This window comes from Astyanax mexicanus, chromosome 21 (assembly GCF_023375975.1).
Source record: "Astyanax mexicanus isolate ESR-SI-001 chromosome 21, AstMex3_surface, whole genome shotgun sequence".
In the NCBI taxonomy this organism is placed as follows: domain Eukaryota; kingdom Metazoa; phylum Chordata; class Actinopteri; order Characiformes; family Acestrorhamphidae; genus Astyanax; species Astyanax mexicanus.
The window spans coordinates 5,528,903-5,549,300 of NC_064428.1; the positions used below are offsets into that span (position 1 = coordinate 5,528,903).

Below are 20,398 nucleotides of genomic sequence, written 5' to 3' on the forward strand. Positions count from 1 at the left end.
TTTCCTCTGTTGCACAGGATGAGTTCATCTGAGTTACCAGCCTCAGAAACTTTAACAAATTACTTGAGGTAATTACTTTGCTGTAGTTTATGATTAATTTAAATATTTTTGGTTCAGCTAAGATTTAAGATTGTTTAATATATATATATATATATATATATATATATATATATATATATATATATATATATATATATATATATATATATATATATATATAAATTATATATATATTTTTTTTCATTGCTGTTGGATTATGACTGGATCAGTCTGGGGAAGAAAATGTTTAAAATGAGTAAGGATTAGTTTTTTTTTGTATTTTCATTTTTTAATTATTGAGATTGTAAAGGGGGAGAAATTAAAAATGAATAAAAAAAACTGCAAAAACTATAAAAAAAAAAGTTGTACAATTAATGTCCAAATTCACATTAAATGGTTAAACAATTAAACTGATAAACTTTACAGTCATATGAAAAAGTTTTAGATCATTTGAGAGTTGTTTTGATGAGCCCATGATGCCACTCTTCAGAGGAGATTCAAATAGGAGAACAACTTGCAATTGGCCACCTTAAATACCTTTTCTCATGATTGGATACACCTGGCTATGAAGTTCAAAGCTCAATGAGGTTACCAAACCAATTTTGTGCTTCAGTAAGTCAGTAAAAAGTAGTTAGGAGTATTCAAATCAATAAAATGATAAGGGTGCCCATACTTTTGCACCGGTCAAATTTTGGTTTAATGCGTATTGCACATTTTCTGTTAGTACAATAAACCTCATTTCAATCCTGAAATATTACTGTGTCCATCAGTTATTAGATATATCAAACAGAAATGGCTGTTGCAAAAACCCAAATATTTACAACTAAAAATGATCAAGATTAATAGGGGTGCCCAAACTTTTTTCATATGACTGTACAGTCCAAACTTTCAGTCCCAGTCTATTATCCATCTGTTCTACTTGTGTGCCTGGTGTATCTGTTTCAGAACAAAGAGCTTTAAATTCCTCTTTCCCACACAAAGCAGCAGAACACAGTTCAGAACAGTGAAGCTGATAAACAGGCCGGCTATTGACGTGTGTTTCCTGTAACAAAGAGCGAGTGTTATATTTCTGCTCTGAGCTGCATATTTCACCGCACTCCACATCAGCATTACACACAGTCCACACTGATACAGACGTGAAGGATGATCATTTTAATGCTATTAAACAGTAAAATAAAAAGGATATAAATTAAAATACAATGGTAAAACCAGTCTGGAACAATGGCTTGGTTTGATATAGCAGCTAAAAGGTTTGGATTTCCCACTATTGAACTGTTTGTGAAGGTAAGAAATTCTCCACACAAGATATGGCATTTGATTTTTAGATTTGATGCACTTTTTCTTGTTGCAAGATAAATATTTGACTTATATGAAATAATCTGTTTGTTTTAAGTAAAATTGGATATTTCCAAAAATATATGAAAAAAAAATTAGTTAGGTCAATATTAGTTGCTGTATATACAAACATACAAATTTAAATCTTTGAGTTAAACTGACTCAAGTATTGAATTGAGTTTAGTTTGTTGCCATTGCAGCTTTTCCATTGGCTTCTGGCACCATCTATTTGCATAGTAGGTGTGTCCTCCAGTATCTGAAACTCACCATCAGTGTGCAGTGTGTAAACTACCTGGCCCTGGTGTTGTAGGCTGTAAGAACAAGCTAAGCTAAAAACTCTGTGTTGAGTATGTCAAATCTATATTTAAGTTAAATTAATTTAAAAACAATCTGTTTTTATTCACCTGCTCGAAGAAGGCGCAAAAAGCATGAACTAATTATCTTAATTAATCATGGGTGTGGGTGTTAATTAATCATTTTGTGCATCTTAGCAGAGACAGATACTGAGCTGCTCGTTCGCACTGTAAAGATACACCAGCAGCTCATTTAAGGGAACAGTAATGTTATTTTATTCTTTATTCTTTTTATTTTTATGTAAAAGCTGTGTTTGCAACACTGACTACTGATGTTTTGATTCATTTTCGAATCATGGCAACAGCACCACCAAAACCTCGACCTATCCTTTATATTTGACAATATTTGATTAACTTCCTTACTCATCTTAAGTTTATTTAACTTAGTTTGAGTTTTATATCTACTGTGCGTTTCCAGCAGCCAGTGGTATTTTCTAGTGCTGGACGAGACTTTAATTAATGAATTAATATATTTTATATTTTAATATATGTGACCTGATGATAAGAAACGAACGGTAACATATAGCTTTATAGATAGATAGATAGATAGATAGATAGATAGATAGATAGATAGATAGATAGATAGATAGATAGATAGATAGATAGATAGATAGATAGATAGATACTTTATTGATCCCCGGGGGGAAATTCTTGGCATCCAGCAGCAGGTTACACAATACACAAAGTTGAAAAAGATAAAATATAAAATATAAAGATACATATAAATACAATCAAATAAGAAATAGAATATACAGTGTAAATGTACAGTCTTCGTGTGTGTGTGTGTAATGGAGATGGAGAATGGAGGTAGTGCAGTTGAACACAATAGACAGTGAACACCAGTTGATGTGCATAAAGTGAGGATAACTGATGTCAGCCAAACAGAAAGTGCAAATACAGTTATATAATAATTTAAATTAAATTAAGCAGTGCAAAAGATACGTAAACAGTGCAAAAGATACGTAAACAGTAGATGAATTAACTAGTGAATGAACTACTAGTGCAAAATATGGTAGAACTATAAAAAGTGTTCTAGGCATCAGCAAGTCTGAGAGTGTGTCCATAGCTGGGGGTGTGTCCATGGTGTGGCCAGAGTGGCCGGAATGAAAAAGACCTGTGTGATCATTTTCTTTTTGAAGTATTTCTTATTGAATTCGTTTTTGAAGCTGTGTCACATTGGCCGAGAAGATTTGGCAAATTTTTCATGGGCACAATTCACACACTCATCTCTGCTGCTCATCCCACAAAATATTGTTCCTTACAAATGTGGATCCATTTTAACGGGAAATTAACAGATTTTTCAACAGTATAGGATGTATTTCAAAGAAGCATCATTACAACAAAGAAATAATCTAACAAACATGGATCTTCTTACTTTTTGTGCTATATTTATAACTCATATAAGACAGATTGCAGTATGTTTTGTAGGTTTGTGTTGATTAAAATTGTGTTTTTTTATTTCACAAAAGAAGGCTGTAACCACATAAAAATCCTTGTCTGCTTTTGAGTCTGGACTTCAGACTGTGTTTGTCCACGGTCAGCTATGAAAGAGAAATAATGTTGGATTAATCTGAGCTTTTTATATCTAGGGTGAAAACTACAGACTCTGATAGTTAATATTTCACTAAGCGAATGCTCTGTTGTATTTTGCAGGCAGGAAGTGATGGTGAAAGTATTGGAAACTGTCCTTTTTCTCAGAGGCTCTTTATGATCCTCTGGCTAAAGGGGGTCATCTTCAATGTGACGACTGTGGATCTCAAGAGGTAATTTTACAATTTATAAAGCAGGGATGTGCTAAAACAGTTTTTTGGCCAAAACTGAACAAAATTAAACATTTTACCAAAGTTAGACTACAGAACATGGTATTTTTTATTTTCCACTTTGCAAATTTGTCCAATTTTATTTAAATTAAATAGCCTAAATGCATATTTGTCTTTAAAAAAAAAAAAAAAAAAAAAAAAAAATATATATATATATATATATATATATATATATATATATATATATATATATATATATATATATATATATATATATATATAAAATTACAATTTAGAATATTTACTGAGCACATTTCAGGAGACAAACCAGCAAAACAAACACATTTACCTCAGCAGTGCTATTCTAATCATGAATTTACCTCACCAGTGCTATTCTAATCATCCATTTACTTCAGCAACTATTCTACTCCCTCATTTATCTAGCTAGCTGTTTAAGCTAAGCTTATGAAATTATAATTAGGCCATACATTTACCTCAAAGATGCTGTTCTAATGATAAATTTACCTACAAGGTGTAGTTCTAATCATACATTTACCTCAGAGATGCTGTTCTAATGGTAAATTTACCTCAGTGAAACTGTTCTAATCATATATTTACATCAGAGGTTCTGTTCTAATCATACATTTACCTCAGAGATGCTGTTCTAATGGTAAATTTACCTCCGTGAAACTGTTCTAATCATATATTTACCTCAGAGATGCTGTTCTAATCATACATTTACCTCAGAGATGCTGTTCTAATGGTAAATTTACCTCAGTGAAACTGTTCTAATCATATATTTACATCAGAGGTTCTGTTCTAATCATACATTTACCTCAGAGATGCTGTTCTAATGGTACATTTACCTCAGTGAAACTGTTCTAATCATATATTTACATCAGAGGTTCTGTTCTATTTATACATTTACCTCAGTCATCATTTTCCTATCATAAATTTACCTCGGACATGTTGTTCTAATGATAAATGTACCTCAAAGGTGCTATTTTAATAATAAATTTACCTCAGTGAAACTGTTCTAATCATATATTTACATCAGAGTTGCTGTTCTAATTGTAGATTAACCTCAGTTATCATTTTCTAATCATAAATTTACCTAAGAAGTGTGGTTCTAATCATGAATTTACCTCATAGATGCTATTCTAATCATGAATTTACATCAGTAAAACTGTCCTAATTATATATTTACATCAGAGTTGCTGTTCTTATTGTAAATTTACCTCAGTTATCATTTTCTTATCATAGATTTACCTTAGAATTGTTGTTCTAATCATTAATGTTCCTCAAAAATGCTATTCTAATCATAAATTTACCTCAGTGATGCTGTTCTAATCATAAATTCATCTCAGCATTGTAATTTTAGCTACTTAAGGTGCATGTGAGTGAAATATACACAGAAAAAGCAGTCAGACTTTGTTAAACAAACAAATGCTCAGCTAAAGTTAATTTTAGAGCACTGTGTAGCTTGCATATTTTTTTTCCGGAAAACAGAAAGTTTGTGAAGAAGTAGAGATCTGAGTAAACCGATATAGAGCATGATAAATGCTGAACGCTTTATTTTATTTCAGTTATGCAAGTAGAATTCAGTGTGTAGGCACTCCAATGTTAGCTACCTGCTGTCACTGTTTAAACAATCAAACTGCAATATGCAATAAATTATTCATTGTTTGGTATAAATTAGGCTGTATTTTCATTTTATTCAAACAAACACTATATATATACGTATATAGCTCTGGAAAAAATAAGAGACCACTCAAAAATGAAGAGTTTATTTTATTTTACCAAATTAAAAACCTCTGGAATATAATCAAGAGGAAGATGGATGATCACAAGCCATCAAACCAAACTGAACTGCTTGAATATTTGCACCAGGAGTAAAGCAGCATAAAGTTATCCAAAAGCAGTGTGTAAGACTGGTGGAGGAGAACATGATGCCAAGATGCATGAAAAAAAAATGTGATTTAAAACCAGGATTGTTCCACCAAATACTGATTATTTCTGAACTCTTAAAACTCTTTATGAATATGAACTTGTTTTCTTTTTCTTTGTATTTTTGAGGTCCAAAAGATCTGCATCTTTTTTTTTGTTCATTTCTCATTTTCTGCTCTAAATAAATGCTCTAAATGACAATATTTTTTTTGGAATTTGGGAGAAATGTTGTCTGTAGTTTATAGAATAAAACTTCAATGTACATTTTACTCAAACATATAGCTATAAATAACAAAATCAGAGAAACTGATTCAGAAACTGAAGTGGTCTCTTAAGCTGTATGTTATATATATTTTTGACATATTTTTGGGTTTATATGGTTTATAGAAAGCCAGCGGACCTGCAGGACCTTGCTCCAGGTACCAACCCGCCTTTTATGACCTTCAATGGTGAAGTGCTGGTGGACGTCAACAAGATCGAGGAATTTCTTGAGGAAAGGCTCGTGCCACCACGGTACTGATCTAGATATTGTGTCTTTTGCTACTTTGCAAAAATAATTCACTTAAATTTCTTATTCCTTATTTTACAGTTTTCTGATTGACCTTTTATAAATGCTCTTAAAGGTACCCGAAGTTATCTGTGAAGCACCCAGAGTCAAACACTGCAGGAATAGACGTGTTCGCCAAGTTTTCTGCCTACATCAAGAATCCTCGCAAAGAAGCAAATGATGGTAAATAAATCTGAACACTGAAATTATTTTATTCCTCTGTAGTTAAAGCTCTGTAGCTACTAACGCTACGTTCACACATCAGTTGAAAGTGGTACAAATAGTTTTTCTCACCAGTTTTTTTCACAAACTGTTCACACTATGTTTTTAGTGCAACACATTACATTACATTACATTACATTTGGCAGACGCTTTTGTCCAAAGCGACTTACAATAGTGAAGTTAGTTAGAGGTGTTAGGAGAGTAGGTGCTCTTTGAAGAGCTCTGTCTTCAGGAGTTTATTAAAGATAGTGAGAGATTCTCCTGATCTGGTAGTAGAAGGTAGTTAGTTAGAGGTGTTAGGAGAGTAAGTGCTCTTTGAAGAGCTCTGTCTTCAGGAGTTTATTAAAGATAGTGAGAGATTCTCCTGATCTGGTAGTAGAAGGTAGTTAGTTAGAGGTGTTAGGAGAGTAAGTGCTCTTTGAAGAGCTCTGTCTTCAGGAGTTTATTAAAGATAGTGAGAGGTTCTCCTGATCTGGTAGTGGAAGGTAGTTAGTTAGAGGTGTTAGGAGAGTAAGTGCTCTTTGAAGAGCTCAGTCTTCAGGAGTTTATTAAAGATAGTGAGAGGTTCTCCTGATCTGGTAGTGGAAGGTAGTTAGTTAGAGGTGTTACGAGAGTAAGTGCTCTTTGAAGAGCTCAGTCTTCAGGAGTTTATTAAAGATAGTGAGAGGTTCTCCTGATCTGGTAGTGGAAGGTAGTTAGTTAGAGGTGTTAGGAGAGTAAAGTGCCCTTTGAAGAGCTCTGTCTTCAGGAGTTTATTAAAGATAGTGAGAGATTCTCCTGATCTGGTAGTGGAAGGTAGTTAGTTAGAGGTGTTAGGAGAGTAAAGTGCCCTTTGAAGAGCTCTGTCTTCAGGAGTTTATTAAAGATAGTGAGAGGTTCTCCTGATCTGGTAGTGGAAGGTAGTTAGTTAGAGGTGTTACGAGAGTAAGTGCTCTTTGAAGAGCTCAGTCTTCAGGAGTTTATTAAAGATAGTGAGAGGTTCTCCTGATCTGGTAGTGGAAGGTAGTTAGTTAGAGGTGTTAGGAGAGTAAAGTGCCCTTTGAAGAGCTCAGTCTTCAGGAGTTTATTAAAGATAGTGAGAGGTTCTCCTGATCTGGTAGTGGAAGGTAGTTAGTTAGAGGTGTTAGGAGAGTAAAGTGCCCTTTGAAGAGCTCTGTCTCTCTGGTAGTGGAAGGAAGTGTGTTCCACCATTGGGGAACTGTGTAACTGATGCACATGCACAAAACAGCAGTGCTTCCTGTGAAGTTTCAGGTTCATCTTTGCCAGAATCACAGAAGATATGCATAGCTATAGCATTGTTTTGTGTCTTTATGTGTTTTGAAGCTATTTTATCTTCTTCTTTGAACAGAATTCAGTGCATACCTTGCTGTCCCATTACTGAATTTATCACTCACTGCTGTTGTCCTTTCTGTCTTCCTTCTTAATATAAAAGTTGAATGGATTCTGATCTGGCTGTTCTGTATATGTATCAGATTTCATATTAGAACACATATTGACATGGCCCACAGAATTAAACATATTAAAATAAAAAAAGTTTATTTTGTCATTTATACAATAAATAAAACAAAACCTTTGACGACAAAATCTAATTTTGGTCACTATTTCCTGCTGTGTCAACATAGCCTTAGTTAGGTAACTTTTAATTAAGCATATATACAGAAAATATACATTTGTATATCGGCAAAGTCCAATAAAAAACAAGTATCTCTACTTTTTTTACTTTAAGTGTACAACATAATTTGGCCACACAAACTTTACCTTAGACTGGGTCAGCCTTTTTCGATGAATGGACAAATAGAAATTCTTAAAAATGTTTTTGTATTCCATTGTCTTCCATTAAAAGGTAAAAATAATTTTCTCTATCCTGTAAATGTTCTATTTTAAAGATACAGGTGTTGGACAATGAAACAGAAACACCTGTCATTTTAGTGTGGAAGATTTCATGGCTAAATTGGAGCAGCCTGGCGGTCAACCTTTATTAATTGCACATTACACCAGTAAGAGCAGAGCGTGAAGGTTCAATTAGCAGGGTAAGAGCACAGTTTTGCTATTATAAAATATTGCAATGCACACAACATAATGGGTGACATACCAGAGTTCAAAAGAGGACAAATTGTTGGTGCACGTCTTGCTGGAGCATCTGTGACCAAGACAGCAAGTCTTTGTGATGCATCAAGAGCCACGGTATCCAGGGTAATGTCAGCATACCACCAAGAAGGACCAACCACATCTAACAGGATTAACTGTGGACGCTGTAGGAGGAAGCTGTCTGAAAGGGATGTTCGGGTGCTAACCCGGATTGTATCCAAAAAACATAAAACCACGGCTGATCAAATCACGCAGAATTCAATGTGCACCTCAACTCTCCTGTTTCCACCAGAACTGTCCGTCACCACAATAAATTATTGTGCTCTAAAACCAGGTGTTTTAGTTTCATTGTCCAACCCCTGTACAAGGTTTTTACTGGACAGAGACAATATGCTGTATTGTTGATTATTGTTTTATATGCTTCTCTTGATCTTTAGGTTTGGAGAAGGTTCTTCTGAAATCTTTAAAGAGATTGGATGAGTATCTGCAGTCTCCTCTGCCGGAGGAGATTGATGAAAACAGCACTGATGACCCTGGACCGTCCACACGAAGCTTCCTTGATGGACAGGATCTGACTCTGGCTGACTGCAACCTGCTTCCAAAACTCCACATCATTAAGGTATTTATTCTTAATCTCAGTGATTACACCACAGCATTTTAAAGTGACAATCATCAATCAAACTTCTGCATCTTTTTCTCATCTGCACTTTGAAAAATTATCTACAGCAAGGTTACAGAAACAGAATGCGCTATTTAAGAGAGCTCTTTAAAGCCTTATCTGGACGGTATTAGTTTCTCAGGGGGTCCTGGGGTAATTTTCTCTTTTATAGGAGGTCCTCTGTGATTTTATTTCTGTCCAGAACGACCATGTACATGTTTTTCTCAGAGGTCCTCTGAGAAAATTACAGGTTGAATTATCTACTGTTTTTCTCTGAACTCCGTGCTCCTCCGGTAATTTTAGTCCCGTCCGGATCCACATCTCTGAGATTCATCACCTCATGTTCAATAAAATAGTTATTTGTCCACTGCCGCGCACCGTAATTACACTTTGGGCACGTGGGCGTTTCCATGGGGATCCATGTTAAAAACACAACAGCAAGTGGAAATGGAGGAGCTACTGAACATGATGTCATGTGACCGAGAAAGCCTAAAAACTCACTGGTCCTCCTGTTTTTTCAATTGCCATCTTGAGCAGAAGTGTGGAATATTTTTCACAGACGTACCCTGATAAACTAATCCCGTCCACATAGGTCTTTATACAGCACCCTGTATTCAGTGTTTTGTCATTATTTAAATATGTTCTACATTGTAGATTAATACTGAAGTCATCCAAACTATGAAGGAAAACATATGGAGTTATTTAGAAATCAAAAAGTGTTAAACAAACCAGAATATGGTTCTCGAGCTTTACACATCTCTGCTGGATTTTCTCAGTCAGCTTAATGAGGTAGAGTCACCTGGAATTCAGGCTTTCAGTTAACAGCTGTGCTGAACTCATCAAGAGTTAATTACTTGAATTTCTTGTCTCTTAATAAAGTGTTTGAGAGCATCAGTTAAAGTAAAGTAGTGAAGAGGTAGAGTTACAGGTATACAGTGAATAGTGAATATTTGAGTAATGTTCAAATACATAATATAGCAAGAACTACTCAACTAAATAAAGAAATGAAGATCAGTCAGTCCGAAACATTTTAAGAACTTATTCAAGAAAGTATCATCAAGTGCAGTCATTGCAAAGACCATCAAAAACATTATGGCTCTATAAAACTGGCTCTCATCTGGGCCGCCCCAAGAAAAGGAAGAGCAAGAGTTCCCTCTGTTGTACAGGATAAGTCCATCTGAGTTTCCAGCCTCAGAAACCACAAGTTACAGCACCACAGATAAATCTAAATGCTTCTTCACAGAGTATTTTGGTTTGTTTAACACTTTTAAGTTACTACATGATTCCTTATGTGTTCCTTCATAGTCTGGATGACTTCAGTATTTATTTACAATGTAGGAAAAAAAAACAAACAAACATTGACTGGTAAAGTATCTGCCTGAGACACACTTTACCAGCATGCTAAGTTTAGTCCGTGAATGTATAATAAACCTACACCTTCTATATGATATTGAACTTGGGTAATATAATGTATAATAATGTACACTCACTGGCCACTTTATTGGTGAAATATTCAACTGCTCATTAATGCAAGTGTTGAATCAGCCAATCACATGGCAGCAACTCAATGTATTGAGGCATTCAGACATGGCCAAGACGATCTGCTGCAGATCCAACCATCAGAGCATCAGAATCTATCTATCTATCTATCTATCTATCTATCTATCTATCTATCTATCTATCTATCTATCTATCTATCTATCTATCTATCTATCTATCTATCTATCTATGATACAGCAGCAGAAGATCACACTACAATTCACACAGAATCACCAAAACTGGATAATAGAGGATTGAAAAAACGTTACCTGATCTGATGAGTCTCAGTTTCTGCTGGTAGGGTCAGAATTTGGAGTACATCAACCGTCCATGGATCCATCCTGCCTTGTATCAGGCTGGTGGTGGTGAGGGAATGGTGTGGTGATCTTTTCCTGGCACACTTTAGGCCCATTAATACCAATTGAGCTTCGTGTCTCAAATGCCACAGCCTACCTGAGTATTGCTGCTGACCATGTCCTCCATCCCTTAATGACCACAGTGTACCTGTATCTTCTGATGCTACTTCCAGCAGGATAATGCACCATGTCATAAAGCACCAATCATCTAAGACTGGTTTCTTGAACATAACGATGAGTTCTGTACTGTACTGGAACGGCCTCCACAGTCACCAGATCTCATAGATCCAATAGAGCAGCTTTGGGATGTGGTGGAACAGGAGATTCGCATCATGGATGTGCAGCTGATAAATCTGCAGTAACTGCATGATGCTATCTTGTCCATATGGATCAGAGTCTCTGAGGAATGTTTCCAGTAGCTTGTTGAATCTGTGCTATGAAGAATTAAGGCAGTTCTGAAGGCAAAATAAAGGGGGTACAACCCATTACTACCAAGGTGTACCTAATAAAGTGGCTGGTGAGTGTATGTGAGGTACACTAGCAATGCTGGTCAGTTATTGATTGTATTATTACACTTTTTTTTAAGATTGTTGCAAAGAAGTACAGAGGTTTTGAGATTCCAGCCGACATGACAGGAGTTTGGCGGTACCTTAACTCCGCCTACCAGAGGGAGGAGTTCATCAACACCTGCCCTGCAGAACGAGAGATCGAGTTCGCCTACCTGGATGTTGCCAAAAAGATCAGATGAATGTGGCAAAACATGCCAAAAAGTGTTCTTCGGAGTGATGATGCCACAAAAGACCATATTCTGCTTCCCTAAAGAACAGGTTAATAGATGGTTCTTTAAAGAACCACTTTTTTTTAAATGAGAGGAGTGTGAAGAGTTTGGTCCCAAGCCAAGCGTTATTTTTTATTAACCTTTACTTTAAAGAGTGTGTGCAGGTTAGACTACTTTGTGAGTACATACACTATATTGCCAAGAGTTTGTAGAAGCAGTCTGCATCACTAGCTGCTGCTTTTATACACCTGGCATAGAAGTGTTTGGAACCTTAATGTTAAAACCTTAAGCTTAATGATTTGAATGGGTGAGCAAATATGTTCGGCAATATAGTGTATAAATGTCTGTGAGTGTGCAAATGTGTGTGTCTGTGAGAGAGAGAGAGAGAGAGAGAGAGAGATAGACAGAGAGAGAGAGAGAAAGTGTGAACGAGTGCACTGACTGGGGTATAATGGGGTAATACATTTCTAATGGCTAGGTTTAGGTATTTTATATAGACTGAGGTTATTTGTTTCTTGATGGTATCCCCTCTAAACAATCAAACACAAAAAATAAAGATTTGCAAATATACTGTGACCTCCATAATGTTTGAGATGAAGGCATTAACCCTTCAAGGCTCCTTTCTTCATTTCTAAATTTGCAGCTGTGTTTAAAGAGGACATCTCTAAAAATCCCAAATGTTTTCTAGGAACAATTTTAGGATGCTTTCTCACCTGCCTTGTTTGGTCCGGACTTTCCAAGTTTTCAGTTTGGGTCCAAACCAAAGTAGCAGGTGTGAAAGAAGCCGCAAACCACGGTCCAGATCAAAGGACCAGAGATTTTTCCATCCAAAAGAGGTGTTCTCAGTCCGGATCTACTGAACCATGGTCTGGTTCATCTGCAGTGTGAAAACACTTTACTAGATGGTTCAGACTTTCAGACCACTTACAGAAAGTCTCTAAATAAACCAGAGGAGATCTATAAACAGAAATAAAAGGAATCTGAGGAGAATATTTTACACTTATTCTGCTGCGGGGAGAAGGAAAAGTCAGATTCTGACAGAGATCTGAAATTCAGCACAACATCTGAAAGCAAAGCAACTGATCGCTGATCTCAAACTATCATTCTAACAAAACTATCATTCTACAAACCAATTAACATGAAGTATAGAGAGACTCCGCCCTCATAGCTGTCACTAAACTGAAGTGTAAACAATCTAACAAAGACATTATTAAGCTTTAGTGTGAATTCTGATTTAGACTATCAGGTGTGAAAATGCTCTAAAATGTAGCACACAGGATGTAATGTAAGAACTGTAGTTTTATGGAGTCTGGCCCTGCTAATGCTTGATGATTGATTTTCTTTGATGATAAGTTTGACACCCTGCAAGAAAATGTTTCAGCTTTATACCATTATTATATAAAATCATGGGCAGCCCATGCTTTTTGAGTGAGCATTATCCTGCTGAATGATACCTGTTGGATGGCTCTGCCATAAGAGGAAACATGTGTGACTGCAAGATGTCATTTTATCAGCTTATTTGATAATATTTTGACCACATAAAACAACGTGTACGACACCCTAGCAAGAAAAACTTCCATTTTTTTCTGTTAAATAAAAATCACAAGTCATATAGTAAACACCACTAAGTGCACAGTGTTCACTCAGACAAAACAGTTCAGAAATGTCCTCGCAGCTTAAAAATCATATAGCAAATCGGCCTTAGTTTAAATGGGACATAATATACCTGTTTTTACACAAGTTAGAATAGATCAATGGGCTACACAAAACATGTTTGTGAAGTTCTTTGCAAAAAACAACTCTCACATAAAGAGATCTCACCAGCTCTATTCTTGTAAGTTTCAGTCCCTTTCAGAATGAGCTGTTTAAGGGCTCTGACACTTTTATGCCAATAAGCTGTTGCTGGCCATACCCCATGTTTACACAGAATTCACTATTTGAAAGTACTTACATCTCCCTTATTTGCTGACTTTCCACAGACAGTAGGTACAGATCCCTCCCTCAGACAAAGTCTTCTGGCTAATCCTGCTGTTTTCTGTCTGAGATTCTCAACCAGCAGACATGAATCTGGTTGTTGGTTAATGGGTGAAGGGTGGTGCCAGGGTGGTTCTATGCAGTTTTCTTATTGTGATTTCCAAAAAGCTCATAAAAACATATGGTTTCTCACATCAAACTCTTTTAGCTGATTCACACAAAACATATGGATGGATTTGTTGGTGTTTGGAGTGTTTATGGAAGAAGCCGAGACCCAAGTGGAAACACAAAAACACATAATCCTCTTTACATGCCTGAAAGTTTTAAAAAACAGTAATTAATACAGTGTGTGCCCTTGTTCCAAACATTATGGAGAGGACTGTATTTGCAGTTTTTGCGAAGTTTCATTCATCTGATTCTTTTTTCTCTAACGCACTGACTAATGTGTGACTCTAAATTTGATTTCTGTATAAAAGTATAAATCTCATCAATCAGTAACTTTAGCAATGTGATGTTTGTCTCTGTTTTGTTAGGGTTGTTGTGTTATGTGCTTTAGCGTTTTCCAGTATATTGGAGAATATTATTAGAACGTATGACACACTGTAGTCATGTCCGTTTTCTACTTATATTTGATACGTGAAAAATGTCTTTTACATAAATGCAATTAACTCTTTTTTCATCTTCTTTATTAGTCTTTTATATAAAGGTGAAAGCTCTCCTGTTTATTAGTTGTTTCTAAGAACTGATTCTTCCTTCTTGTGTTTTGTCACATAAATTTCAGAGAAAAACAAAACAACTGTTTCATTTTTTTCTTTTTGATTGTTTGCAATAAAAATGCTTTTAGCATCTACAACTCTGCAATGTTTACAATGGTCTGAAAAAGAGACTTTAGTAAAAGTGACTGAAAACTTTTCAGATAAATAAAAAAACTGTATTTATTATATTTATAGACTACTGAAACTACAGAAATTATTAATTAATCAAAAACGTGTCTCAATTAAGCTACATTTTGGACACTTATTTAATGATTTTCTTTTTTTTCGTACATCATAAATTAATACTGAAGTGATCCAGACTGTGAAGAAACACATAAGGAATCATGAAGTAACTTAAAAAATGTTAAACAAACTAAAATACTCTGTGAAGAAGCTTTTAGATGCTGTTAACTTGCAGTTTCTGAGGCTGGTAACTCTGATTAACTTATCCTGTACAACAGGGGAAACTCTTGGTCTTCCTTTCCTGTTGTAGTCCTGATGAGAGCCAGTTTCATCATAATGTTTATCATAAACGGTCTTTGAGACTGCATTCGAGGATACTTTTAAAGTTCTTGAAATGTTTCAGATTGACTGACCTTCATTTCTTTTAGTCATTTTATTTTCTTTATTTAGTTGAGTAGTTTTTACTTCTAAAATATTCACTATTCACTGTATAGCTGTAACTCTACCTCTTCACTACTTTACTTTAACTGATGCTCTCAAACACTTTAATTAAGAGGCAAGAAAATCAAGTAATTAACTCTTGATGAGTTCAGCACAGCTGTTAACTGAAAGCCGGAATTTCAGGTGACTCTACCTCATAAAGCTGACTGAGAAAATCCAGCAGAGATGTGCGAAACTGTCATCTAAACAAGAGGAGCTACTTTGAAGAATCTATATTATTCCACAGTTAGTAACCTAGCAATGATGCAGCGCTTACAAGCCAAACAGCGCAGCCACAAACAGAGCAGCAATGGAACTATTTTAACTCGTGGAGTGTTTATAACCAAACAGATTGTATTTTCTCATCCTCTTCAACTCAAACTCTTTCAAAAAACTGTGATAATGAAACTGTGATATAATTACAATAATACACTTGAGGTTCATGCTATAACGTGTATTATTGCCACTGCCTGGCGCAGCACAGCAGTGCCAATATTACATGTTATAGCACTAACCTTGAGTGTATTATTGCTTAAATATTAAACATATTCTGGTTTGTTTAACACCTTTTTGTTTATTTAATAACTCCACGTTTTTCTTCATAGTTTGGATGACTTTAGTATCTATCTATCTATCTATCTATCTATCTATCTATCTATCTATCTATCTATCTATCTATCTATCTATCTATCTATCTATCTATCCATCCATCCATCCATCCATCCATCCATCCATCCATCCATCCATCCATCCATCCAAAAGTAATTGTTTTCAGTCCCTTGAAAATAAAACAGTGTGAAGGTTGTAATGCCACTGTATGTCAAGACAATACAGTAGACATTTCATTTTTGGACCTTTTTAATTAGCTTAATAATATTTTAATGAAAACAGCTAAATAAATAATTTCAAATTAAATTATAAAGCTCTAAATTGTGTTATTTAACCAGGAAGAAAAAAACTCCCCCCACATCAAAAAATATATATAAAATGTATAAAAAGTCCACAAAGTTCTTTAAAGTGAAGGTTAACATACCTCTGTATTTGTAATAATTGTGTGTTTATTCAGAGTAAATCTTGAGAAATGTAATGTGACACAACGTTTGCATGAAATGTAAACTATAAATAAATAAAGGCTTGCTATATTGATATTTACTCTTAGACAAAAAGTGCAGGAAGACAGAGACAGTCAGGAAAAGGAGTGAGAGAAAGGTCATCAGACTCTTTGGGCCCAAATCTCCCATCATTCCTCTGAAGGAATGCTGATCCTGATCCCTCAGAATCTTTTTTTCCTGTCTGTCTCTCCACAGACGTGTTGGAGGAGCTCGTTAACTGGTAGTCTGGGAAACTCTGCAGCCCCGTGAACAATCAGATCACTTTTAAAGCCATAATATCAACAGCTCGGCTTTATGGGTTACTAAATATACTCTGTCACCACAGAGACCCTAAGAGGACCATTCGGAATAGAGCTTGAGCAAACGTTTAGAAAATATAAACCGGCCTGAACGAGAGGAGGGGGAGCAAACACCTCATACCTGACCTCTGTGAACTCTACACTGTAAAAAAAAAAAAAAAAAAGAAAAAAAGAAAAATCTGAAAACTTAGAATTTTAGGGCAACATCATGCACTAGGAGGTTAACTACTATGTTTTATGTGCTAAGATAAATATAAAATTCCTGGTCAGCAAATTATTATTTTTGTGTTTATGGAACAAAAACATATTTTACTTAAAAATTTTAAACTAAAAATATTCACACGTATTTTTCCTAAAACTAAAAAAAGTACTTAAAAACTCTCAACTACTCAACCAAAAAAAGAGAGTTTAGTGTATGACGTTTTATATTGACCAAATACATCTACTTGGACCAACAATATATTTTGTGTTGTTTCCCCAATTATGCTCTCCCATCCAGATAAATTAAGATTAAGGTTAAATTAAGATCATAACAATTAACAATATAGTTAATCATTTTTTATAGAAATTTATTTATTAAGCCAATTTATATTTGCTTGTCAAAACAATGCTGATTTATTTGAACAGAAAAATAGTTGAAAGTAGTTAAAAATGTACAAGAAAAATTATGAATTCTTTTCTAGAACTAAACACATAACTAAAAAACTCTACTACTCAACTAAAAAAACGACTTATGTCTACACAATGTTTTATATTATTGACCCAATACCAAATCTAGACTGGTGGATTGACTACACATTGTACTTACTGATGGCGAGTAAAAAAAAAAAGAGGGGGGGCTCAACCAATATGCAAACAGATAACTCAAACCGAGCAACACGATGCACTAAGATTTTTTTTATCCTAAAAATGACATTGTTAGTTATTTGTATAGAGATATATTTATTTAGCCAGCTTATATTTGCTTGTTTGTAAAAAAAAATCTTAAGTTTAATGAAAATTGTAAAAAGTACTAGAATGGATTAGGATGTTTCTGTTGCCCTTTCTAACTTTGCCTTGTTTAGTCAACAACAACAAAAAAATACTCAATTACTCAACTGACAAGAATAGATCTATTAAAGGGGTTCCCAACATTTTTTCAACATTTTTACCACTTAAATCACTGCAAAATTTTCCACGGCCCCCCAGAATAATTTATTTGCAGTTTAAAACCAAACATAGCACAACCGCCAACTTGTAGATGGTCCAGCTTCAAGCAATTTTGTTAGTTTTTTTTTTTTTATCATTTATCCACGTTTAAAAAACCATAGAGCTTAGATCGGGCCCACAAAATCCAACCTGATCAAGTTCTTTATGAGCGTCATTTTTTTCTCCCAGTTTTTCTCCCCAATTCAGCTAGACCCAGTGTCCCATCTGTTCAGCTGCTAATCAGCTTTAAACCCCCTATTACTGGTGATGCTACAAGACAAGGAGACTAAAGACTAGCACATGCCTCCTCCAATACATGTGAAGCCAGACTCCGCCTCTTTTTAAACTGCTGCTGATGCAGCATTGCCAAGTAGCATCACAGTGCACTCAGAGGAAAGCGCAGAGACTTGGTTCCAATACATCAGCTCACAGATGCAGCCCTGTGCTGATCGACATCACCCTAGGAGGGATACTCAGCCAGAGAGAACAAGGCCAGTTGTGCTCTCTCAGGGCTCTGGTTGCTGATGTTGAGCACCAGGCAGTCTTTTTTAATATTAGAAATATGTGGGGTATCTAAGAGAACTTGATATACTGATTGCTAGTTCATACAAAATAATTGAGATTTCCTTTTTATTATGTAAATGAAATAAAGTTGCCTTTTCTATTCTACAGTGTGTATCGTCTCCAGATTCCTTTATAACCTTGCAATGATCACCAATGAGAGGAAATACAAAAATAAAAATCTCTTTATTATCAGAGCTTTCGTTTTTGCATGCTTGTAAAGTTTTATTGGAAGTCAGGCAGCGGTTGCTGGTAGATAAAGGGTTAACAGGTTTTAGTGCAGTAGGGATGCACACGTCGGTTGTGTGAGGGATAAGTCATGTTATTAATGTAATGTCTGAAATAAATTTTAAAAAAGTGCTGTTTTAATTGAATGCTTTCGAAAATGGAGTTGAATGCGTGAATGACATTTAGGGGTTTTCAACAGACCTATTCTATAATTATAAAAATAATAAGAGTATGTTGTGCAAATGATCAAACATTAGCAATGTTTTGTACATATACTGTACATTTAAATTAAATGTAAGCTTAAGTAATTGTAGATCTTAGATTTTTTCATACAGAAAATTGGCTGTGGCATTTCAAAATGTCACTTGGTGCGGGCGTGATACAGTGCCCTCCATAATTATTGGCACCCCTGGTTAAGATGTGTTCTTTAGCTTCTCATAAATTGAGTTTTGTTCAAAATAATATAGGACCACGATGGAAAAAAAGAGTAAAATACAACCTTTAACTCAAGTAAATTTTAAGGGGGAAATAAAATCCCTGACTAAGAAATAATTATTCTTCATAAAATCACCTGTTCCACAATTATTGGCACCCCTAACAATTCTTAGGAAATAAATTTAATAAAAGTATTTCTGTCACTTCTACAGTAGTTTACGAAGTTGATCAGAGTATGTAGGAACATTTAATTAGTAATTCACAACTTCCTGTTTCCCTGGGGTATAAATATGACGTGACACAGAGGCCATTTATCTTCAACATGGGAAAGACAAAGGAACATACCATTCAAGTGAGGCAGATGTGTGTTGACCTTCACAAGTCAGGCAATGGCTACAAGAAAATCGCTACTCGCCTACACCTGTCCATATCTACTGTCAGAGGAATTATTAAGAAGTTTAAAACAACTGGAACAGTGGTAAACAAGCCTGGACGAGGACGCAAGTTTATTTTGCCACCACGCACAGTGAGGAGGATGATAAGAGAAATAAAAAGTTCTCCAAAGCTCACTGTTACAGAATTGCAACAAATGGTAGCTTCTTGGGGTCACAAAGTCTCCAAAACAACCATCAGGCGCTATCTACATGCCAACAAGCTGTTTGGGAGGCATGCACGGAAGAAACCATTTCTCACTCACAATCATAAACGCAAACGTTTGGAGTTTGCTAAGCGGTACTGGGACTTCAACTGGGACCGTGTGCTTTGGTCAGATGAAACAAAGATAGAGCTTTTTGGCAACAAATGCTCTAAGTGGGTCTGGCGTAACACAAGAGCTGAGTATGCAGAAAAGCACCTCATGCCCACTGTGAAATACGGCGGGGGATCAGTGATGCTGTGGGCCTGTTTCTCTTCTAAAGGCCCTGGGAACCTTGTTAGGGTGCATGGCATCATGAATGCTCTAAAATACCAGGACATTTTAAAACAAAATCTGGTGGCTTCTGCCCGAAAGCTGAAGATGGGTCGTCACTGGGTCTTTCAGCAAGATAATGACCCTAAACATGTGGCCAAATCTACACAGAAATGGTTCACCGCACACAGAATCAAGCTCCTCCCATGGCCATCTCAGTCCCCAGACCTCAACCCCATTGAAAACCTGTGGGGTGAGCTGAAGAGGAGAGTGCAGAGGAGAGGACCCAGGTCGTTGGATGATTTAGAGAGAATGTGCAAAGAGGAATGGTCAAAGATCCCTCTTTCTGTATTCTCCCATCTTGTGAAACATTACAGGAGAAGATTAGGTGCTGTTTTGTTGGCAAAAGGGGGTTGTACAAAGTATTAACATCAGGGGTGCTAATAATTGTGGCACACATGATTTGATGTTAAATAATTATTTCTTAATGTGGGATTTTTTTCCTACTGAATAAATTCACTTGAGTTAAAGGTTGTATTTTACTCTTTTTTTCCATCGTGGTCCTATATTATTTTGAACAAAACTCAATTTATGAGAAGCTAAAGAACACATCTTAACCAGGGGTGCCAATAATTATGGAGGGCACTGTATATA

General features: G+C 35.6%; 1 protein-coding gene across 2 annotated transcripts in view; it reads left to right on the forward strand.

Moving 5' to 3' along the window:
• The window catches only part of LOC103024513 (chloride intracellular channel protein 4), a 34,034-nt gene extending 18,946 nt beyond the window's left edge, over positions 1-15,088 (forward strand). The window contains exons 1-6 of one of the 2 annotated variants that reach the window (XM_022674959.2): positions 1,150-1,323; positions 3,381-3,490; positions 5,822-5,947; positions 6,058-6,164; positions 8,729-8,910; positions 11,431-15,088. In XM_022674959.2, the coding sequence (XP_022530680.1) occupies positions 1,261-1,323; positions 3,381-3,490; positions 5,822-5,947; positions 6,058-6,164; positions 8,729-8,910; positions 11,431-11,592 (750 nt within the window). In that variant the 5' untranslated portion in view covers positions 1,150-1,260 and the 3' untranslated portion in view covers positions 11,593-15,088. Of the gene's footprint in view, positions 1-1,149; positions 1,324-3,380; positions 3,491-5,821; positions 5,948-6,057; positions 6,165-8,728; positions 8,911-11,430 lie in introns of those variants that run through there. The other variant, XM_022674956.2, reaches the window with a different exon arrangement.
• The last annotated feature ends 5,310 nt before the right edge of the window (positions 15,089-20,398 follow it).